The sequence below is a fragment of the Cynocephalus volans genome, chromosome 2, assembly GCF_027409185.1.
Source record: "Cynocephalus volans isolate mCynVol1 chromosome 2, mCynVol1.pri, whole genome shotgun sequence".
In the NCBI taxonomy this organism is placed as follows: domain Eukaryota; kingdom Metazoa; phylum Chordata; class Mammalia; order Dermoptera; family Cynocephalidae; genus Cynocephalus; species Cynocephalus volans.
In genome coordinates, this window is record NC_084461.1 from 150236178 (window position 1) to 150255246 (window position 19069).

General features: G+C 46.4%; 1 protein-coding gene across 1 annotated transcript in view; it reads right to left on the minus strand.

Moving 5' to 3' along the window:
* Positions 1-12814, minus strand: part of SLIT3 (slit guidance ligand 3) — a 597642-nt gene extending 584828 nt beyond the window's left edge. The window contains exon 1 of the mRNA XM_063085643.1: positions 12618-12814. Coding sequence (XP_062941713.1) covers positions 12618-12814 — 197 coding nt within the window. The remainder of the gene's footprint in view (positions 1-12617) is intronic.
* Between the last annotated feature and the right edge of the window lie 6255 nt (positions 12815-19069).

Below are 19069 nucleotides of genomic sequence, written 5' to 3' on the forward strand. Positions count from 1 at the left end.
GGCTTACTTTGGAGCTGAGCTAATTATTTGAGCCTTAATCAAGGACCAGCCACTCCCTGAAGCAGCTGTCCTGGCCTCTCTCTTGCTTCTAGAAAGTCCCTTGGGCTGGTTGGATGTTGGCTCAGGTCTAAACCTCAAATCCCAGCCCCCAGAAGTGAGGATGCATAGGGCTGAAAAGATCCTTGGAGATCATCCAATCCACTCCCCTTGTCCCCTTTAAAGATGAAGAAACTGAGGCCCAGAGAGGTCAAATGACTTGTCAAGGGTCACGTGGTGTGTCAGAGGCAAAACCAGGTCTCCAAATTCCCAGGCAAGCACTCCTTCCACGACACCACACTGCAGTTGCTAAAAATTCCCCAGCCGCCTCCCTCGGCCCTCCTCTTGACAAAGCTATTTCCCCCCCCCACACAACTACACACAGTCACATTTGGCAAGAGGTGCTATCAGCCCTGCTCTGCTCATGAAATGCTGTTTTGCAATGGGGCCTCTTTGTTCGTTAGCAACACAAAGAAAACTACAGTGCAGTCTTCTTGGAAGGAGATGTTTCTTGTTTTAAAGACGGGAAGAGAGCTTCCTAGCTGAATATGGCTCAAATCAGCATGCAGCTCCAGTCAGGAAAGAACCCAGAGAGAATTAGGTGTTTGCAGAATTTCTAGAATGTACAAGGAGGGAACATGGCAGGGGAATGCTTGTGAGAAATGTTTCAGAAAGTATTAAAATGTACACCTAAACAGAGTAAACAGAGCAGATTGGTTACCATCTTGTGCTATGAGGCAATTAGAAGTGGGGGGAGGGGATTGGGCGAACTAGAGACATTAAAGGGTCCTATGAAGCAATTGGTTTTCGCATTTTTGGATTCCTGCTTCAGTCTTGGTTCCCAGCATTCCTTCCCTTGCCATTTTCCTCATCTGGATCTTCTCTCTCGGATCCTAAACAAGCTACAGCCTTGGTGTTGAGAACCCTCAGGATATGATCTGCAATCCCACATTACCCATCTGGTACCTCTCCGCTCTGGCTATGGTTATTCCTTAATTTTTGTACTAGATTTGGTCCCTCTTCCATCTCCCTACTTTCTCATATTGTCAGGGGCTTCCTATGGCTCTGAGAGATCTCTACTAAGAACCAAATGTTGCAAATAAGGCTAAAATGACAGCAGGACAAACTTCTCACAAGTGCAGATTACACCAGAAAGCTAATTTATCTTTCAAGTTGGGTTGAGATCAATGGGGAGGGGGTGGACCAGATGATCTCTAGAGACACCTCCAAAGCCTGCAAATCTCTTGGCTAGGGAAGGAAAGAAGAGGGGGAGGAAGAGAAGCAAGTTCCGTGGCAGAAATTCAGAACCCATAAGCTGGCAGCAGATGGAAAGGACAAAGCCAGCTTCCAGCAAGAGGGGATGGAGTGTAATAGCTCAGGGTATTACAAGCCACAAGTCTTACATGCGAAAGGACCAGGTGAATGCTGCCTGACAACTGCCCCCTGCCACACTCACAGCCTAGGTCTCCAGGCACAAGGCAAGACCTCCAAAAAGAAACTCCACCAGCTGCATAAAATATCTCAGATCCTTTACCCGGAGCCAAATCTTTCCCATAGCCTACCTCACTCTTAGGCAAACCTGCCCTCCAAAGAGTAAATTTCATTCCAAAGCCCCCTTTCTCACCTTCCCTGGAGAAAGTCTTCCCTGCTTAGTTAAACCTAGGAGAGAAGAATAAGGAAATTAACACCTCCAGGAAACAATGACCAGTGGTTCAGATACAGCCCAGGCAGGGAAAAGAAGCTGCCTCCCAAAGGAGACCCTGTATCTCCTCATGGCCTCAAACACTGCTGCGTGGTGTGTCAGTGTTTATGAAATGCCTCTCAAATAAGGTCAGTGTTCTATGCAGAGTGAAGACTCTAATAAAATGCAGAACTTGTGCTGTTTGCCAGCTAGCTGCGGAGGCATACTTGAATGCTTTCTCAGATACAATTGTTTTCAGATTAAAATTTTCCCCATGAGTTTTTTTTAATTCCACTGGTACTATTTTTTTACAATGTGTGAGTTTTTCCACATATTTGTACCCACTACAAGGGCTGAGAGGGGCTTGCTTTCACCAGTGATTCCCAAAGGCTTGGTGCTGCATCCTTCATTGTTCTAGCATTTTCCCCCATCTCCTACATCTCCCCTCTGAATCTAGTATGATGGCTTTTGTCTTGTCAGTCATTTGGTGGGAAGGGACAGCCCAGACTGATTTTTGTATTATTCTGGGATGTTCTAGTGATGAGGACATGTCACTCACTTTATTCATTGTGGAAGACTCTCAATAAATGGCTCCTTTAAATGACCCCATCTTTCAGGATTCCCTTATTTGGTCCAACTGTCTTAAACATTGTTACATATTAATTATCCAGTGAGGAAAAAAGTCCTGGAAACTCAGCCCGGTTGGGTTGCTGATGTGGCTGGTGTAAGGCTATATGTACATTTGGAAACGATACACCTTGTTAAGTGGAAAAGAAAATCGGAGTAAAAATTCAAAGACATGGGTGACTCTGAGCAAGGCTTCTGAGCCCTGAGTGTTTTCACCTATAAGTGAAAGATTCTAAAGTATACCCTGATCATGTCCCAGATACAGGAATTAGTGGTTCAAATCAGATATTGTGGGTGGACTCATGAAGGTATTCATGCGGCACCAAATTGAGGAGGTGTTTGCAGATATCTGAGCTCATTTTAGCCTTGCATCAGCCCCTGGAGACAAGTGTTATCCCTACCATCCAAAGGCTACAGGTGGGACAACGGAGACTCAGGAAGGTGCTCATACAGGTCCTGTGGTCAGAACTTGGTGTAAACCAGGATTCAGCCTAGGCCTTTCTTCTCATTTAATTTCTATTTCATTTAAGGTTACATCCAAACTGTACTTCCCATTGGTTTCCTACCACTTAGAATATCCCTATGCAGAACACCTTCTACCTTTATTCTAGAGCTGAGCAGAATGGGGAAGAGAAAAAAGAATGTCAGCGAAGTGCTAGATAGTCCAAAAATTTTTGCAACACATTTCTGAGCAGAACAGCTCTCCAATTAAACCATCATTGCTGTGCTTTTCAATTACAGAATAATATGCTGCATTCTCTGCTTGGAGTGCTGAGAGCTCAGGAGTATGTCCAAGTAATTCATAATTTATAGAGTCCAGCCCTGGAGCACCCCTATATACTACCCTGGACATAATAAAAGGCTACAATAGCCATGAAGATGAAGTCTGAGGTTGTTTATAGGACAAAGCCATGAGTTAGCTGCAAGTCTCCAGTCTCCCGTGAAGGTCCAGGCCGTGAAGATACTCCCGAAGTCCAATTTCAAGACCTAGCACTCAGATGGCGACAGTCCACATTCAGTTCCAAGGCTGTAGCGAGCTACATGGAGAGGAGGAGAGGGCAAGAAACCAAGCTAGAAGGGTTAAGGCAGGGGCCAGGAGCAGCTCAGGCTCAGGGAGAGATACACAATTCCATGGTCAAGTCATATACCTCAGATTAGGAGAGAACCCTGGACTCCACACCACGCAGACAAACCTGAGTTAGTGTGTCAGTAATTCTAGATGGCAGGGGAGGAAAAACTGGGTATGCCTGGTAGCAGACAGAAGCCAAGGAGGCCAAAAACTCAAGAGGGAGACAAGGTGGGTGGTTAAACGTGCTGGCAGACTTTCAGGAAACTTAGTACACACTGCTGCCAAACTGCAGAATGAATCAGGGGTCAGGAACCCAGACCAGTGTTTTGGACAAAAGAAGAGGAGTCTGAGCCCACACAAGCAGTGATAAGGTTATGATAAGTGAAGTCACATTCTACTCCAGCCAGAATGCTCTTTTATACATCCTGGTCTAGCAGGACCTGATGCCAGCATGGGAGGAGCCCAGAGATCACGGCTAGGGGAAGGCAAGATGTACATTGGACTGGAAAGGGAGACAATCCCTCTCAAAATTCAAATAAATACTTGAGGGGGAAAAATACTGGCCAATAAGTTTCATTAGAACTGTTCTTAGAGGGTTTATCCCCTCAAATCCAAAATAAAAATAAATAATGAGGCACACACCAGGGTAACATTTTTCATAAGACTTGACCTACTGGATTTGGTTCTAAACAATCCATTGACATAAGACTTCCTACAGTGCAGCTCCTATCATCTTAAGTTGAGCTCATGCCCATCTAACCATGCACTTTGGCGAACCTGTACCACTTTCCCATTTCTACCCATGGGAACCCTATTCATCCTTCAAGCCCCAAGTTCAAATGCCACCAACTTCCCCACGCCGGATATGCTGGCTCTTCTTCACCAGGTGTCCAGGTCATATCATTGATATTCTCCTCACGATGCTGTGCACTGACCAGGTGCTCAGTGATTCAAGCCAGACTCATTGTTTCCTTCTTCTTCCAGTCGTTCTCTGAGAATTGAATTTGGAGGACAGAAAAGGGGGCTGACTTGAAAGATGTGGGTTGGAATGACATGACCCTTGGCTGGAGTGTGGACTCTGAGACTTGCCTGGCTGCATTTACCCTGCCTCTCCTGCTCCTTCCTAACTGAGGACATTATTTCCCCTGTCCTATGGAGTTTCCTCACCTGTAAAATGAGGACAGTGATGGCACCTATCTCACATAATTGTTAGAATATTAAATGAGGTTCGTGCATGTAAAGTGTGAGAGTAGTGCCAGGCACAGAGAAGGGCTCAGTCGGTGCTAGCTATTGCAGTGGTGGTTGTTGCTGTTTACAGGTCTGGGGAGACTATAGGCCTCAGTCCTCTACGTTTCATCCTCCATCATATCTGTTCCCAGAACTACCCAAGTAAATGTGCCCCATGCCAATGGGTACCCAAAATGTTAAAGGAAGTCATCGCATTTAAAAGCTGAAGGTACCTGAGCTCTGCCATTGACAGAAGCACCTGATTCTTCAGGCTAAAATACTTGCCAGAAGAGAATAACATACACACATATGTGTCTACACACATACATGTGCATACACACCCACGCCCCATGTCCCATGCTGGTGGGGCTTTGTGTACCAGCCTAATAGTACAAGGATGAAGTGAAAGTCATGTCTTGGAAGGTTCTACGAGAAACCAAGAGTTCAGAGAAAACTCAGCAAACTGAAGAATTAAGCATTAATAGGAAATTATTACAGAGAAAATATGAACAGAACACCAGGGAAAGAAGATACTACAGGCAAATTAGATCTCAACATTTTTATCCACCCCAGCCAGAAAGAACAGGATAATATATTTATGTAATCCACACGCAGCTTGTAGAAAGACTTTGATAAAAGCAGAGGGGACTCTGAGGATTATATTGGCAACTTGGATAAAGATCTATAGGGCTAGCTCACCAAGATTCCAGAGGAAAAAAATAGTGGGAGATGGACAAAGGAGTGGTTGATTTCCTGCCTGAGGAAATCAAAATAGAAAATGTTCCTCAAAAGCTGATGAATTGATTTGCCAAAATTTAATTAGGATAAATGCAAAGTGTTGCACTTAGACTCCAAAAAGTCAACTGCTCAAGTCTAGGATGTGGGACAACAACATAAGAGCAAGGAAGCCTGGGGAGGTACCAGGGATGCAGAAGAGCCTGGTCAAAATGAGCCAGCCCAGATGTACAACTGCCCAAAATGAAAAGGTCACTTCAGAACGCACTCATGGAAGTGGACTAAGACGGTGAGGGTGCAGAAGGGCTCCTCCTAACTAAGATAGCCACAGAAGACTGGAGCCCACTCAGAGGGAAAGAACTAGGAAAGGGGGACAGAGCCTGTCCCAAAACTCTAACACATACAGAACAGTCGAGGTAATTATGAAAGTTAATGGAAGAAAAGAGAAGATTCGGGGATGTGGGTGGTGAGAAACACAACAGCAATAAGATTTCTGAAAACCTATCATTTGAAAGAAGGATTATACTTTCTCTGTGTAACAACAATCAATGGGAGATAAGTTCAACTCCACACAAAGAAAAATATCTTAATAGGACTGTATTTTGTTTTTGTTTTTAATGGAATAAATTGCTTTAGGAAGAACTGAGTTCCTCATCGCTAGAAGTAATCAAGCAAAGGAGGCTGACCACTTTCCCCTAAATTATGTTGGTGGAAGATCAACCTTCATGCGGTTGGAACTTGGACAGGAAGACCCCTCTCAGCCTTGACAATTTATATTTTTACAAATCAGGCTTCATCCTGTGCATGCTCTGGAAAGAGGAATACAGTCAATAAGAATTATGATAATAATAATGATAGGAAAATTTGTGGTGGGTGCACTATGTTCCAGGCAGTCTGTGTGAGTTAATTCGATACTCATAACATCCTATGAAGGGAGAATTATTATTATTTCCATTTTAAAAATGGAGAAACTGATGCCATCCACCTAGTAGGTGGTAGAACCAGGATGTGAATCTCGTCTGAGTCAGGTCCACACTTTTATCCACAAGATCGTTACTTTTCCCACTTCCTGTCTGCTCAGTATTAAGGACTTTTAATCACACACTCCTTGGCCAACTCTTCCCAGAGTGTCTATCAAATATGGCACTGCCAACACAACTATGAAGATCTCAGTGAGTGGGCAAGAAAGTCCAGCCTACTGGCAGACTGGCAGTAACAGCAATTATAAAATACAGTCCAGGCCTGCAGAACTGAGGAGATGATTCCTATGAGCTACCCACCTGGGCGAGGCTGATTTAAATTTAATGCTATCGATCCTAAGTGAATCATTGTAAAGTGCATGCATGTACTGAAACAGCACACACTGTACCCCACAATATGTACAAATAAATGTTAAAAAAAAATAAAAATAATACAAATTTAAGGATGGGAACAACAGACCATGGAGAGCCTTGGAAAATCAGCCCAGTGCACGACAGCAGGGACACCCTCTGCATCTAACCCACTTGGGTTATTGGTGATCCAGAAAGCTCTCTGGGAAAGCCTCCACCCCTGTTTTTTTTCTTCCTTTTCAGCAGTTCTAAAAAGGGTTAAGACCACCTTACATAATGAGGGTGGAGCATGCTAGTAAATACAGCTGTTTCAAGTAAAAGCAGTAATGGAAGCAGACAAGGGAAGTCAGCAAAAAGAAGTATTTAGGGAAAGATAGAAGGAATGAGCATTGGGGGAAAAAAAAAAAGTCAGGGCCAAAAATTCTCCATGAAAATCTACCCCCCAAAAATAAATAAATAAAGTGCATTCCTTATTTAAATATACCACAAAGTAGTACACCCATGGAAAAGATATAAACCACTTCAACCCTAATCCCCTTTTTATGGAACAGAGGCCAACCTGGGCTTAGCTGCAGGGGCAAGACAGAGAGAAAACAGGGAGAGGGAGCGGCCCAGGCAAGAGGATGTCGGGCACAGTCTATGTGCAGGGGAGGAACTTGCCTCCTAAGGGCTCTGGGTTGGAGCAAATTTAGACTGGGCATCTCAAGCCTTTTAGCTCGACAGAGTCTGAGATGAAGAAATGAAAATAGCCACGGTCACTACCATTACTAGTTTGTGGAGGGCTCTTATGTGCCAGTTACTGTGTTAAGTACTTCCTGTACCTTATTTCACTTAATCTTCCCAAACAGGAACATTTATTCCCCCGCACTTCACAGTTAAGGAATCCTAGTTGGATGACCAATCCACAGCAATGACAATGAGTGAACAGGGCAGGCACCCTTCTGAACACATTACGTGGATTGCCTCGGGCTACATTCACAACATCCCCATCCCCGGATTACAGGTGTGGAAGCAAGGTACAAAGGGACTGATCAGACTGCCATTCAGACCAAGGGAGTAACACACCCAGCAAGCAAGGACGTAATAGAGCTGGAATTCAAACCCGGAGCTGTCTGCCTTCTGAGCCCATGCCCGAACCACAATGCGTAGAGCTCTGGAACTTTCTTGTCACAAGGAAAAAGATCCCATGGCTCTGACCCACCAGTTCATTCTCACTTTCCAGGGGGTAAAGAATTCAGTGACAACAAACAGAACTGGAGAGAAACAAAACAACAATCAAAATGGCACAAATGCAAAAATGATAGAAGACCCAGAAGATCAGCAAAAGCAAAACTTAATAATGATCCTACAAAAACATATCAATTAATACAAGAAGAGCAGCAATCAAAAACCACAGAGAGCTCAGGATGATGCTGATGAGTTCCTGATTAGAAAGCCCTATGGTTTAAGTGTTCAGGATTTCTAGCTCTTTTCCTGGGTATGTACACAGTAGGAGTTTTGCAAGGTTGCTAAGCAACGCCTGGCAACCAGACTCCAGAGTGGATCACTCAGTAGGAATCCTTGGTAACTCTAGTAAGGCAATAATTTTAGTTCATGAAATCCAAATTTTAGATACCCTTAAAAACTCATGTAATAGGTTACCAATAAGCAGCTCTTAGCCATACATCAAAATGCAAATCTATAATTGCTAGTATTTCACTTGTAAGAACTAAAGAAAGACTTGCATTTTTGAGGCTCATTATTCTTTTAGTCAACACATATTTGTTGAAAACTTACTATGTACCCGACACTGTTGTAGGCACTGGGGAGGAGAATCCTGACAGCTCATCTGTGGGCTGTAGATTATATATGAAAACCCACTAAGTCTACGCTAGAATTTTACTTTCAGGAAAATGAGGCCCAGAGAGGTAAGGCAATCTGTTCAGAATTGCACAGCACCTTGGAGACGGATGCCCTCAGCTGCTCATTAGACTCTCCAGGACAGCACTGTGCTCACCGAAAGGCCACATCACCACAGTCAGCCCAGAGAGGCTCCCTAATTCACCAGCTTGCCTCTGGTCCCCTGAGCGGGTCCTGAGGGCTGGGAATACTGGGACACGGGACTTGGCTGTTGAGCATCTTGGAAAGTCTCCCACTTGACCTCAGGACCTCTGTGGTCAAGCGAGGGAAAGCCTATGACACGGTGTCGGTTTTTATTGGACCCAACCACCGGCAAAGCTTGCCGTCATCTGGAGTGATGGAGAAAATTGAGTTACCACATTCTCACGTTTCAGCCTTTCGCCCGTTTTCCTTCGCAAACAGGAAATGTTTATTTAAATACAGCAGTCTCCAGCATGTTCCAGAGCCAAGTGAAAAACCAAAGATGTCCACTCTTGCCCCCACTCTGCTGTTCAGGCCACCACCTCACTGCAGTGAGAAGAGGGCCCCTGCCTGCCCCTAGGCAGGACGGGAGAAGAGGCCCTGCGTGAGAGTTCATTTTCATCTGCCGCCTCCTTTTCCAGGCCGAGATTGTGGTTGGAGAAGAATTACATCTGCGGGCTCCTTTTGTACTCAGAAGGGTAAATGCAACATCTGTTTACTCTGTGCTCCGTGGTAAATGTTTTGTTTCAGGCATCGCCATTCCCTTCCTCTCCCTCGTCCTCTATCTTTGCTGCATGGATTATAAATTACACCAAATTCTCCTCTGTGTTTATTTAGCTTTTTTGTGGGTGTCACCTCCTCATTGAGGGGGAAACATTGTCAGTAGTTTATAAAAGGCAGAGAGTTTCTTTTTCTGTGTGATGTGCTGACATTATGGGGAAGAACTTGGAACACAGACCCCCCGACTCTGATACTGACTTAATGATGAACAATTCAGGCCCCATTCCAGGCCTGAAGCAAAGTCCAAATTGTGACCACATTATCCCCACTCAGGTTTTCCTTCATGTCATACCATGAGGTTTGGGGAGTCCAAAGCATCCAGAGAAGCAAAAACCACAAACACACACACATGCATCCCTTCATAAAAGGCTCTTTGGGAGGCAGAGCAGCAGGAAGGGAGAATGGAGAAAATGCTTCCTCTTTGTTTTAAAACACAATTTAAACATTTGAGATCAGAAAACTAGATTTTAGCATGGTCCTGAGTATCTGATGGCAGTGCCAACAAAACTTGTGCCCCATGACAAAATCAGCCCTGGGAAGTTTAAAAGGCTCACCAAAGGAATTTGCCCTCTTCTGTCCTTTGCTTACACTCTTTCCATTCAAATGCTCATTTTCTTCTGTATATGCAATGATTTCTTATATAGTTACTGTAATGTATTAGGGGCTAAAGTAATGTTTATTGAATGAATGAAGGGGGAAATGAATGAGAAATTCCTCCTGAAAGAAATCTTTAGCATAGGGAAGAAATGCCAAATATCCCCTAAGAGCTTGCACAACTGAAATGTTACATCAGAGTTGACTGAGAGAGGATGTGGGGTGGTGGACTGTTGGTGGCCTGCCTTTAAATCCTGAGGTGACCCTGACCTAACTTGCTCCTAAAGGTTGCCCCTCACTCCCTGGGAGGAAGGAGACTAGAATAGGATGCCAGCCTTTGCAAGCCCCATCGCCCCCAGGCACCCTGGCCAAAGCAGCCCCAATGCCCAGAACCAAAGCAGATGAGACTCAGATATTTCAAAGCAGCTACTACTTTGCTAGTGCCTGTCAGTGACCATGACTGTAGCAGGGGGCCCATGGAAATGCCCAGGCTTCCAGCCTCCACCAAGTTTCACCAACTGTAGAGCAAGCAGGCTGCCCTGAACTGCCTGGTCTCCTAGGGGAGGCTATGGGTGGCATGCTGGCTGTGGTGCTGCGCCTGTAGCTTTTGAAAACTTTCTACATACCAGTAGGAGAGGGGCTCCACTCTCCTTGGTTTCCTAAACATGCAATATGATTTTGAAGATGGGGGAGAAATATTCTCAAGACCCCAAACAGGAACGCTAATGTCAAAGTGAGCTGAATGTTTGCAGGGTATACCTGAAGCAGCAGGAACAGAAGCCTATTCTAAGACCCAGTCATAGTCAGAACCTTCCCAGGACTGTCTGCTTAGAGATCTTGGCCCAAACTGACCTTTGTTCTAAGGAACGTCCCACAGAGTGGTAAGGGGGTGTAGGCTTAGGAACCAGACAGGCTGGGATTCAAAAATATAACTAGCTACATGACCTTGAGTAAATGACAAGATGGCTTAATTATAAAATGGAGTAATAAGCATTACCTATGAAACTAACACAACTGTTGTAGAAATTCAATGAGATAATACTTACTGTATACACAAATACAGGCAGGAAAAGCATTCATTAAACATTAGCTACAGTTACTATTTCACTAACTCATGTGGCTAGCACTGGTGTGAGGCAGAAGGAAACTTAGCTTACAAGTTATAGGTATCTAAAAATACCACTAAAACATGTTTTTCACTAGTATGGTCTAATATAATGTCTGAATTAAGGGATGGAAACCTGGCCTGGATTTTGGTCCTTTTATTGCCATCAGTTTGCTGTGTTTCCTTGGGCAAGTCATTCACATTCCTGAGCTTTGTTTTCTGTATGTGTTAATAAAGATTCAGCTCTAACCCTCTGGGATTGTGTGGTTCAACCCAAAAGAACAATCGCTGCACCTGGGAAAAAAACATTTTGTGTTAAAGGAAAGCACCAGGAATAAGGAAGGCGGTTCTATTGAGTCTCCGCCCAGAGATACACAAGGAGTAATTCACTTGGGATTTGGAAGAGGACGTTGGGTGACAGGAGGCGACAAACTGGAATAACACACTCTAGGACAATTCATGCCATCCCCACTCTCTTCCAGCCTGAAGTGAAGAAGGCAGAATGGAAGATCCATGCACCTACCCCTAAGACACGTGGGGAAGGGAGAGAAAGAGAAATCAAGACGTGGAGGGACTCTATCACACTAGAGCAAACCCTCACCCCCTTCTCGGCTGGGTTCCCAGGACGGCTCCCCACCCCCCACCATTTCTCCCTCCTTCCCCACCCCCACAACTGCAGACTAAGAGGAGCCCACCCCGGAGTCCAAGTTTTGAATCTGGTCCGAGGATCAAAATGATAAATGTTTCCAAAACGTTGACATATGAAAAGTAAATATTTGGTTGCACAATTGGGGTTAAAACGAGGGTCAATCCACCCGACTCTCCGAGCGCCTCCCCACTCGCTGCCAAGCCCAGGATCCGAGGCTGAGTGCGGTTTGTAAGATTATAGCGCTCGGTCTCATTTAAAGGGCTGTCAGCATTTCCATTCTCCGGCCCGTTTGGGAAGGCATTTATAACCCAGCCATAAAAAATTCACCCGGGCTGCAACTTGGCATCTCCAAGGCTGCGCTCCAGGCCGGACGGGTTTTGCGAGCACCCACTCTGAATCCGTCAGGTTCTTCAGAAGTTAGACCTCCACACACACTCTCAACTTTCCTTGCAAGGGCAGCTGGCCCAGTTAGATCTCCAAGCCTGTCACAGTCTCTCCCTCACGCCTCCGCGCCCTGACGTTCCATCACCCTATAGCTTTGTCCTTTCCCCCCTCTTTAATAAACGCGGACCCCTTACCCTCACCCCAAGACCTCGAGCCTGCAATGTACTCTCCTCCCCTCCCCTCCCGCCAGTGTTCTCCCGGGAAGCTGTCAGTGGGCCCTGGGTCCGGAGCCCTCACCCCTGAAGAGTCACTGCTTTTTGCCCATCTCGGGAGGCTTCCAGACCTCTCTCTCCAGACCTGTCCAAAGCCCAGACCCCCAACTCAGAGAGCGAGGAATTGGATCCGAGAGGGGGTGAGATCAGAGACTGCATGCAGCGCGGCCGAGGGGAAAAGGAAGGATCTGGCGCCTGGGGCCCCCTCTGTGGGACCCAGGTGGGTGGCCCGCGTGGGGCGGGGCGGGGAGGGGCGGGGGTACTCACAGGCGCTCGGCGTTGCGGGGGATGCCCCGGGGAACCGCCCGGAGGCCCAGCCCGTGGCAGTCCACGCTGGCGGCAGAGCAGGTACACTTGGTGGGGCAGGCGACGGCAGGGGGCCCGCTCAGGACGCTCGCCAGAGCCAAGGCCAGCGCCAGGCGGGCGCGCACGGCGGCGCCGGCCCCTCTCCGCCCGGGGGCCATGGTGAGCAGGGGCCCGCGCCTGGAGGAAGCTGCCTCGGCGGGGCAAGACGCGTGGAGCCCGAGGAGGCGCGCGGGGAGCGCGGGCGGCCTGCGGAGAGGGCGGCAGAGTTGGCGCGGAGGAGGGGCGAGCTCGGCGCTCAGGCGCACCGGGCGCGGGCGGAGCGGGGCGCGCCGGGTGGCGGCGGCGGCGGCAGCAGCTCCATCGGCGGGGCCGACGCTGCCCCGCTGCGCATCGCTTGGAGCGCCCAGGTGCCGAGCGCCCCCTGGCCCCACTGGCCCCGCGGCCCCGGGCTCGGGCCGGGTCGGGGACCTGGGGCGAGCACAGTGGGACGCGGCGCACGGGGAGGTCCGACTTGGGGCTGGGCTGCGGAGCGCGGCGGCGAGGGCTGGGGCACCGGGCGTCCGGGTGAGCTGGCCGGCGCTCGCTCTCTCCATTCACTGAGCAGGGCAGACACCGGAGACGCGGGACCCACCCCTCCCGCTCCCCCCCCCCCAAAAAAACGCCAGCTCCGCCTCCCATTGGCTGCGCCGCGCGTCATGTCGACTAAGTTGGGAACTTTGCTGGAGCGACCGAGAGCCTGGAGGAAGGAGGCAGCAGGGGAAGGAAAGGGGCTCGGTCAGTAAGGTCCCGGGAAAGAAACATTGAAACTCATTCACTCAGGAGCCAAGGACTGACGAGTCTTGTGGCACCATTTTTTTTTTTTTTTTTTTTTTTTTTAAATTCTGGCACCGAGCTGAGCTCTCTACTCACATTCTTTCCTTCAATCCCAACAACACGGTCTCACGTGTGGGGCGTCTGAGCACCCTCGTTTTATAGATGAAATTCTAAAGCTCAGAGAAGCGGAGTGACTTGCCCGAGGTCACACAGCCACTAGGGACGCCACGCCATCACACTCTCACCCACGAAGCTGCGTCCCTGCCCCGAATAGATCCACAACTTCTTCCTAGAGGACCTACTTTATTGACACTAATGGCCTCCACAGTCACACATGTCACACACACAAAAATGGTTGTCGATGTTGTTCAGGTCTTTTCTGGCAAAACCTCCCTAAAGGTCCATCCTGCTTTGCCTGGTGTGCTGCTAAAAGTAGTGATGGCAGGGGACTTGGATCTCTGAATTGACAATACCATGTTTAGTACTTAAGCTTCTGCTTCCTGACTGGGTGACTCCGGGCCAATCATGTCACCTCTGAGCCTGACTTTCCTCAAATCAAAGGGCCACAGCCCTGTTTGGACCCACCTCCCTGGGTTGTTTGAGCATCAAAGAAGAGAAAGTGTTTTTGCAAAACAGTCATTCACATGCGAGGCGTCCCATCTGCCCCCAGCGCCTCCGGTCTTCCAGTGCCCGCTCTAAATTGGCCAGGTCTGAGCTTTTCCAGATGCCGGTGGGGAGGGGCGCATGTTAGAGGCTCCATAAATACTTGTAGGAGTGATTTTGTTTGTTTGTTTGAAGGGAAAGGGCAGGAACTGGGGGAAGTATTGCCCAGACTTCGTTGAGGTCCCCTCACACTGCAAAAGTCTGAACGAGCCCTGCGTATACACACATCCACACACACACACTCATTCATGTGTGCACATACACTCACGCCTGCACGCACACTTTCACACACTCAGGCTCACACACATACACTCCTATACACAATTACATTCACACATGTGCACGACATGCATGCTTGCGCCCGCCGACACACACACAACAACAACTGCACTCCTGACGGGCTTTTCACTTTTCTTTCACTTGAATGCTATTCTGACTCCTTCTGCATCGTTTTACTTCAAGGAAACTTTCAACTATTTGACCACATCCTGTGAATATATAGTAGAGGTGCAGATTTTATTTTATTATACTTAGCAGATTTTCAAAGTCTCAGCTCCAGGCACCGAATTACACACACACACACACACACGCACACATAGACACACACACGCGCGCACACACACACCAGTCCCTCCATCATTCATAAACACATTAGGTGCAATTTACTGCTGTTATTCTTGGGAACAGCTTTCAGTACAGATGGTGTTGTCATCGCCCCCTGGTGGCCAGAGGGGGTCTATGCTCTGGTCCTCAGGGTGACTTCAGCATTTAAGAACTTTAAACATCCTTTTCCTCCTTTCTTCTAAAGCTTTCCTCCAAACCTTGAACCAATTTAGTACCAGGACTGAGGCAGATGAGAGAACCGGGCAAGGGCCCAAGGGCACAAAAACATCTCAGACTGTCTGGAGCAGAAAAGAGTAGGGTTTTCTTTGTTTTCCCAAATGCGTGCTAGAGCGTGTTTTGCAATCTCTTCAGGCTGGGCCTGGATCTGTGCTCTGAACGCAGCGGGAACTGTGTTTTTTATTTTAGCTTCTGAGGGATTTCATAAGCCTGACTAGATCTCTAAGTAACTTCACAGGAATTGAAGTGTGCTCTTTCCTGGGAGAAGCCCCTTAGAATAGATAGCAGGGGTCCTTCAGAGCCAATCAACCCCAAGGAAGGGACAAGCAGAAAAGATAGGAGGTGCATAGAACACCAGTCTACATAAAATTATGGAGTGTTTAGGCTGGAACAGCTTTAGAGATCACCAAATCCAGCATTTCCAGAAGTGCCTTCTGATGACTACTGGTTCCACATGTTTCTTCATAGTGGGAAAAAAACATTTCCTTGTGCAAAGACAGAGTGAGAAATACTGCTCACCTTTACCCTTCTTGAAGGTTTGCATCACAGATGAGTGTATTTAAGACCCTGAGAAGTCCTGCATAAGGAAATCTGTTTAAGATTTGTTTAACCCAGTTTCCCAGTATATCTGACCCCTTTTGTGTAAACTTAAAATTCTCTTGGAGAATACTTTGAGAACCCCATATAAAATTCAAACCTTGTATGTTTACTAACAAGGAAATGGAGTTTCAGAGAGAAGTGAGCATTTATGCAAGGTTACCTAGCTAATTAGTGAGAGGGCCAGAGCCAGAACCAGTGTTCCCACTGTGGGCAATGTGTCTCTGTCCACTCTCCTGACTGATTCTGGGGCATCTTCAGAATCTGGCAGCCCTCCTCCTCCCATGGAGGAATTACCCTCCCTGGAAAAGTCTGGATAAATTCTTAGGAGATCAAGTTGTTAGATAGGACTTTCTGTGTCCAAGTGCCAGGGATTTATACTCTGGTATGACTTTCAGAGTTCCACAAAAGCCTCTCTGGCCAACTTTTGAATTTTTCCCTTTAATTTTTCATGGGCTTCTCAAAAGCAAACTACCCACCCATTCCTGCAAAAAAACCCATCTCAAACCTCCTTCACCTGTTTTTCTCTCTGTAAGGCACCACCATTCACGTGACCAGCGTAATGAGTTGAGGTTGTCTGGTTGCTAGCAACAGAAAATGACTGTAGCTGATGGAAGCGAAGAAAAAAAAAAAAAAGAACTTTTAAAGAAGGCCTTGGGTAGTTTACAGAATCTAAGAAAAAAACTAAAGGAGTCTTCAAAAAAGACAAGACCCAAGGCAGGATCTAGATGCAAGGTCCAATATTTCCAGAAAGGAATGACTGATTGGCCTGGCTGGGGTCACGTGATTGCCCTTTTGGCTAGAGACTACAAGAACCTATGGGTGACAGTTCCATGGAAACCACACTCAGCTGAGCAGGTAGGAACACTGCTCTTAAAGGAAAACTGGAGATCTGTGAGCTGAAAAGTGGGTGTGAGTGCTGAGAAGATAAAACAGCTCAAAAGCATCTTCTCTCTCTTTCATAACACAGCTATTGAGTTCCTGAGTGCTGTTATTTCTTCCCCATGATCTTCTCTTGACTCTGTCCCCTCTCCATCTTTAGTCCTCCTGCAGTGTTCAGATCCTACTTTCATGCATAGGTATTGCTCACATTGGCCCCCAGATCATTTGTCTAGCTGTACTTCTTAATTTTTTTGCTTTGCCAGTGCATCCTTTGCCTGGATGATCCAGGGAACTTTCTGAAATGCAGAACTGACCGTGCAATCTTGAACTTTGGAGTAATTTTCTGCCTCTACCCTCTCATCTCCCTTCTCTCTCCCACACCCACTGAACATCCCTCCCAGAACATTCTTTCCTACTCTCCTATCTGGCTAGACCAGAGTCAGTTTAGCTATCAATTCCTTCAAGAAACCTTGATGCATCAGATGATTAGATTCTTGAAGACAATGACACTGTATAATCCATTTCTTCCAACATTTTAGTAGAAAAATTTTCAATCGTACAGAGATGTCTAATCCATTTTTGCATTGTTTGATGTCTAGAGGTGCAAATAAACATTTTTATGATTGATGAATGAATAAATGAACAAATGGTCTTTCCAACTGGCTAGCTCATATGACATTCTCCTGTTGTAGTTTTATTTATTTTGATCAGTGTTACTTAATCTATTTGTGGAAGAGGAGAGCATATTCTTCCATAATGTTCTTATAAACTATACACATCCCTCCATCCCATTCTGATATATTTGTTTCCACCCTATTGAGATTAACCATTTGTGCTGGTCATTCTCTGAGGTATTCTGCAGATCTATTGTCTGCCACCATCAGAGGCAATTCTATTCCCCAGGAGACCGACCTGTACAGACTGGATCACGTGTATTCCCTTGGATCTGGCCATATAAGGAATTGGCTCAGAAAGCTATAGGAGAGAAATCAGGGCTTCCTTCCCATGGACTGCAGTTTGGCAGTAGCTTCCTTCCCCTCTTGAAGGTCATAGTTCATGTCCAGCAGCCCTCTCCTGCAGCTATGGGTCTCCTTGGTAACCACCCCCATCCTCTTGCCCCTTTAGGGGGTAGGACTAGGAACAGCTCTCCACCATGCTAACCTTGGGAAGTTCCCATTCCTCGTTGATTCCTTAATCCTGCCTCACCTTTCCATATGGTCCCTTAACTAGACTTTCTTCAGTTACCCCTTTGAATTGTGTTATCCATTTCCTACCAGGGACCCTGAAACTGACACACTCCTTCATTGAGCCACTGAGGCAGATCTTTGGGGAATAAGTGAAAAGGGAGGGGAGAGAGAGAAGGCGAAAGCCCCAATTTGAGATCTATGATCCCTATTAAATTCTCCTGGGAGACAGAATAACTATGTACGTGAATTTTGGGTCATTTCTGGAGAACAGAGTTAAGGGAAAGGTACCATTAGTTAGACCCAGAAGGACATTTGTTTTCAATGCAAATGCTTCTCACTCTCTCCCCTGAGAAAGAAAGGACAATAAAGGTTTATTGCCAGTTAATCTATGCAGGCTCTCCAAGGGGCAGGATCCACTCTGACTAGATAAATGTTTGATGAGTGAGTATGTAATTTAAAAATAACCTATCTTGGGGAAGAAGATAGAGCAATAAAACCTTTCAAAATTCAGATCCATCTGTAGTGGACAACTATTAGCTGGCCTTCCACTTCAATCATGTGATCATGTGTCAGAACTTTCTTTTTCTTATATGATCGCACCCTCCTTAATACAGTAATTTTCTAGGGATGGGCACATGACTGAAATGAGCCAATCAGAGACCTTCCCTGGAATTTTTCCACCTTGAACTGGAAAAAGAGATCAGTCCTTCTGTGGTGGTGAAACTGGAACATGTGAGAAACAAGAGTGAGTGGCTGTGCTTTAGATGTCTGGCCCATGCTGGTGTAAAAGAATGAATTCGACCCAGTTTCCAGAAGTATAAGTAAGTGTCATCCCACTTAACTTAGCAATCAAACAGCATTTACTGAGAACTTCTTATATTCCCAGGAGAAGACACAGCTGCCAAAAATCCAAATGGGAAGATGAAATTAAGATACATGAAAGAAGAGAGAATATATGGTATGTAATTAAATGCTAATTGGTGTGGTTTAGATAATAAGTGCTACAAAAATTCTGAAGAGAAAGAAATCACTTCAAGCTGGATTGAAAGGGTTGAGGAATGCATTCTGGCTTTCGAAGTACACATGGATTTGATGAAATCAAAGAGTGCAAGAAAAGTCTTAGCATTGAGGAAACAAAGGTAAAAAGGTGGGAATAGAACTGTGTACGATGTGAGGAATGGGTTTTGGGAAGATAGGATGTAAGAGAGTTTGAGCACATTTCTATTGGCCTGACAGGCAATCTGAGTAAAACAGCTTTGATGCCTGATTTGCCCTTGGCTGTGTCTTGACCACCTTGCTTTGGAAACTAGAGGACTCTGTGCAGAGGCAATGGCTCTGACCTTGAGAGGTGATACAGATTGGAATCCCCAGGAGGAAAGCAGAAATATGTCCCCACATCCACTTTGCCCTGGTCTGAGAACAGGTCAGATG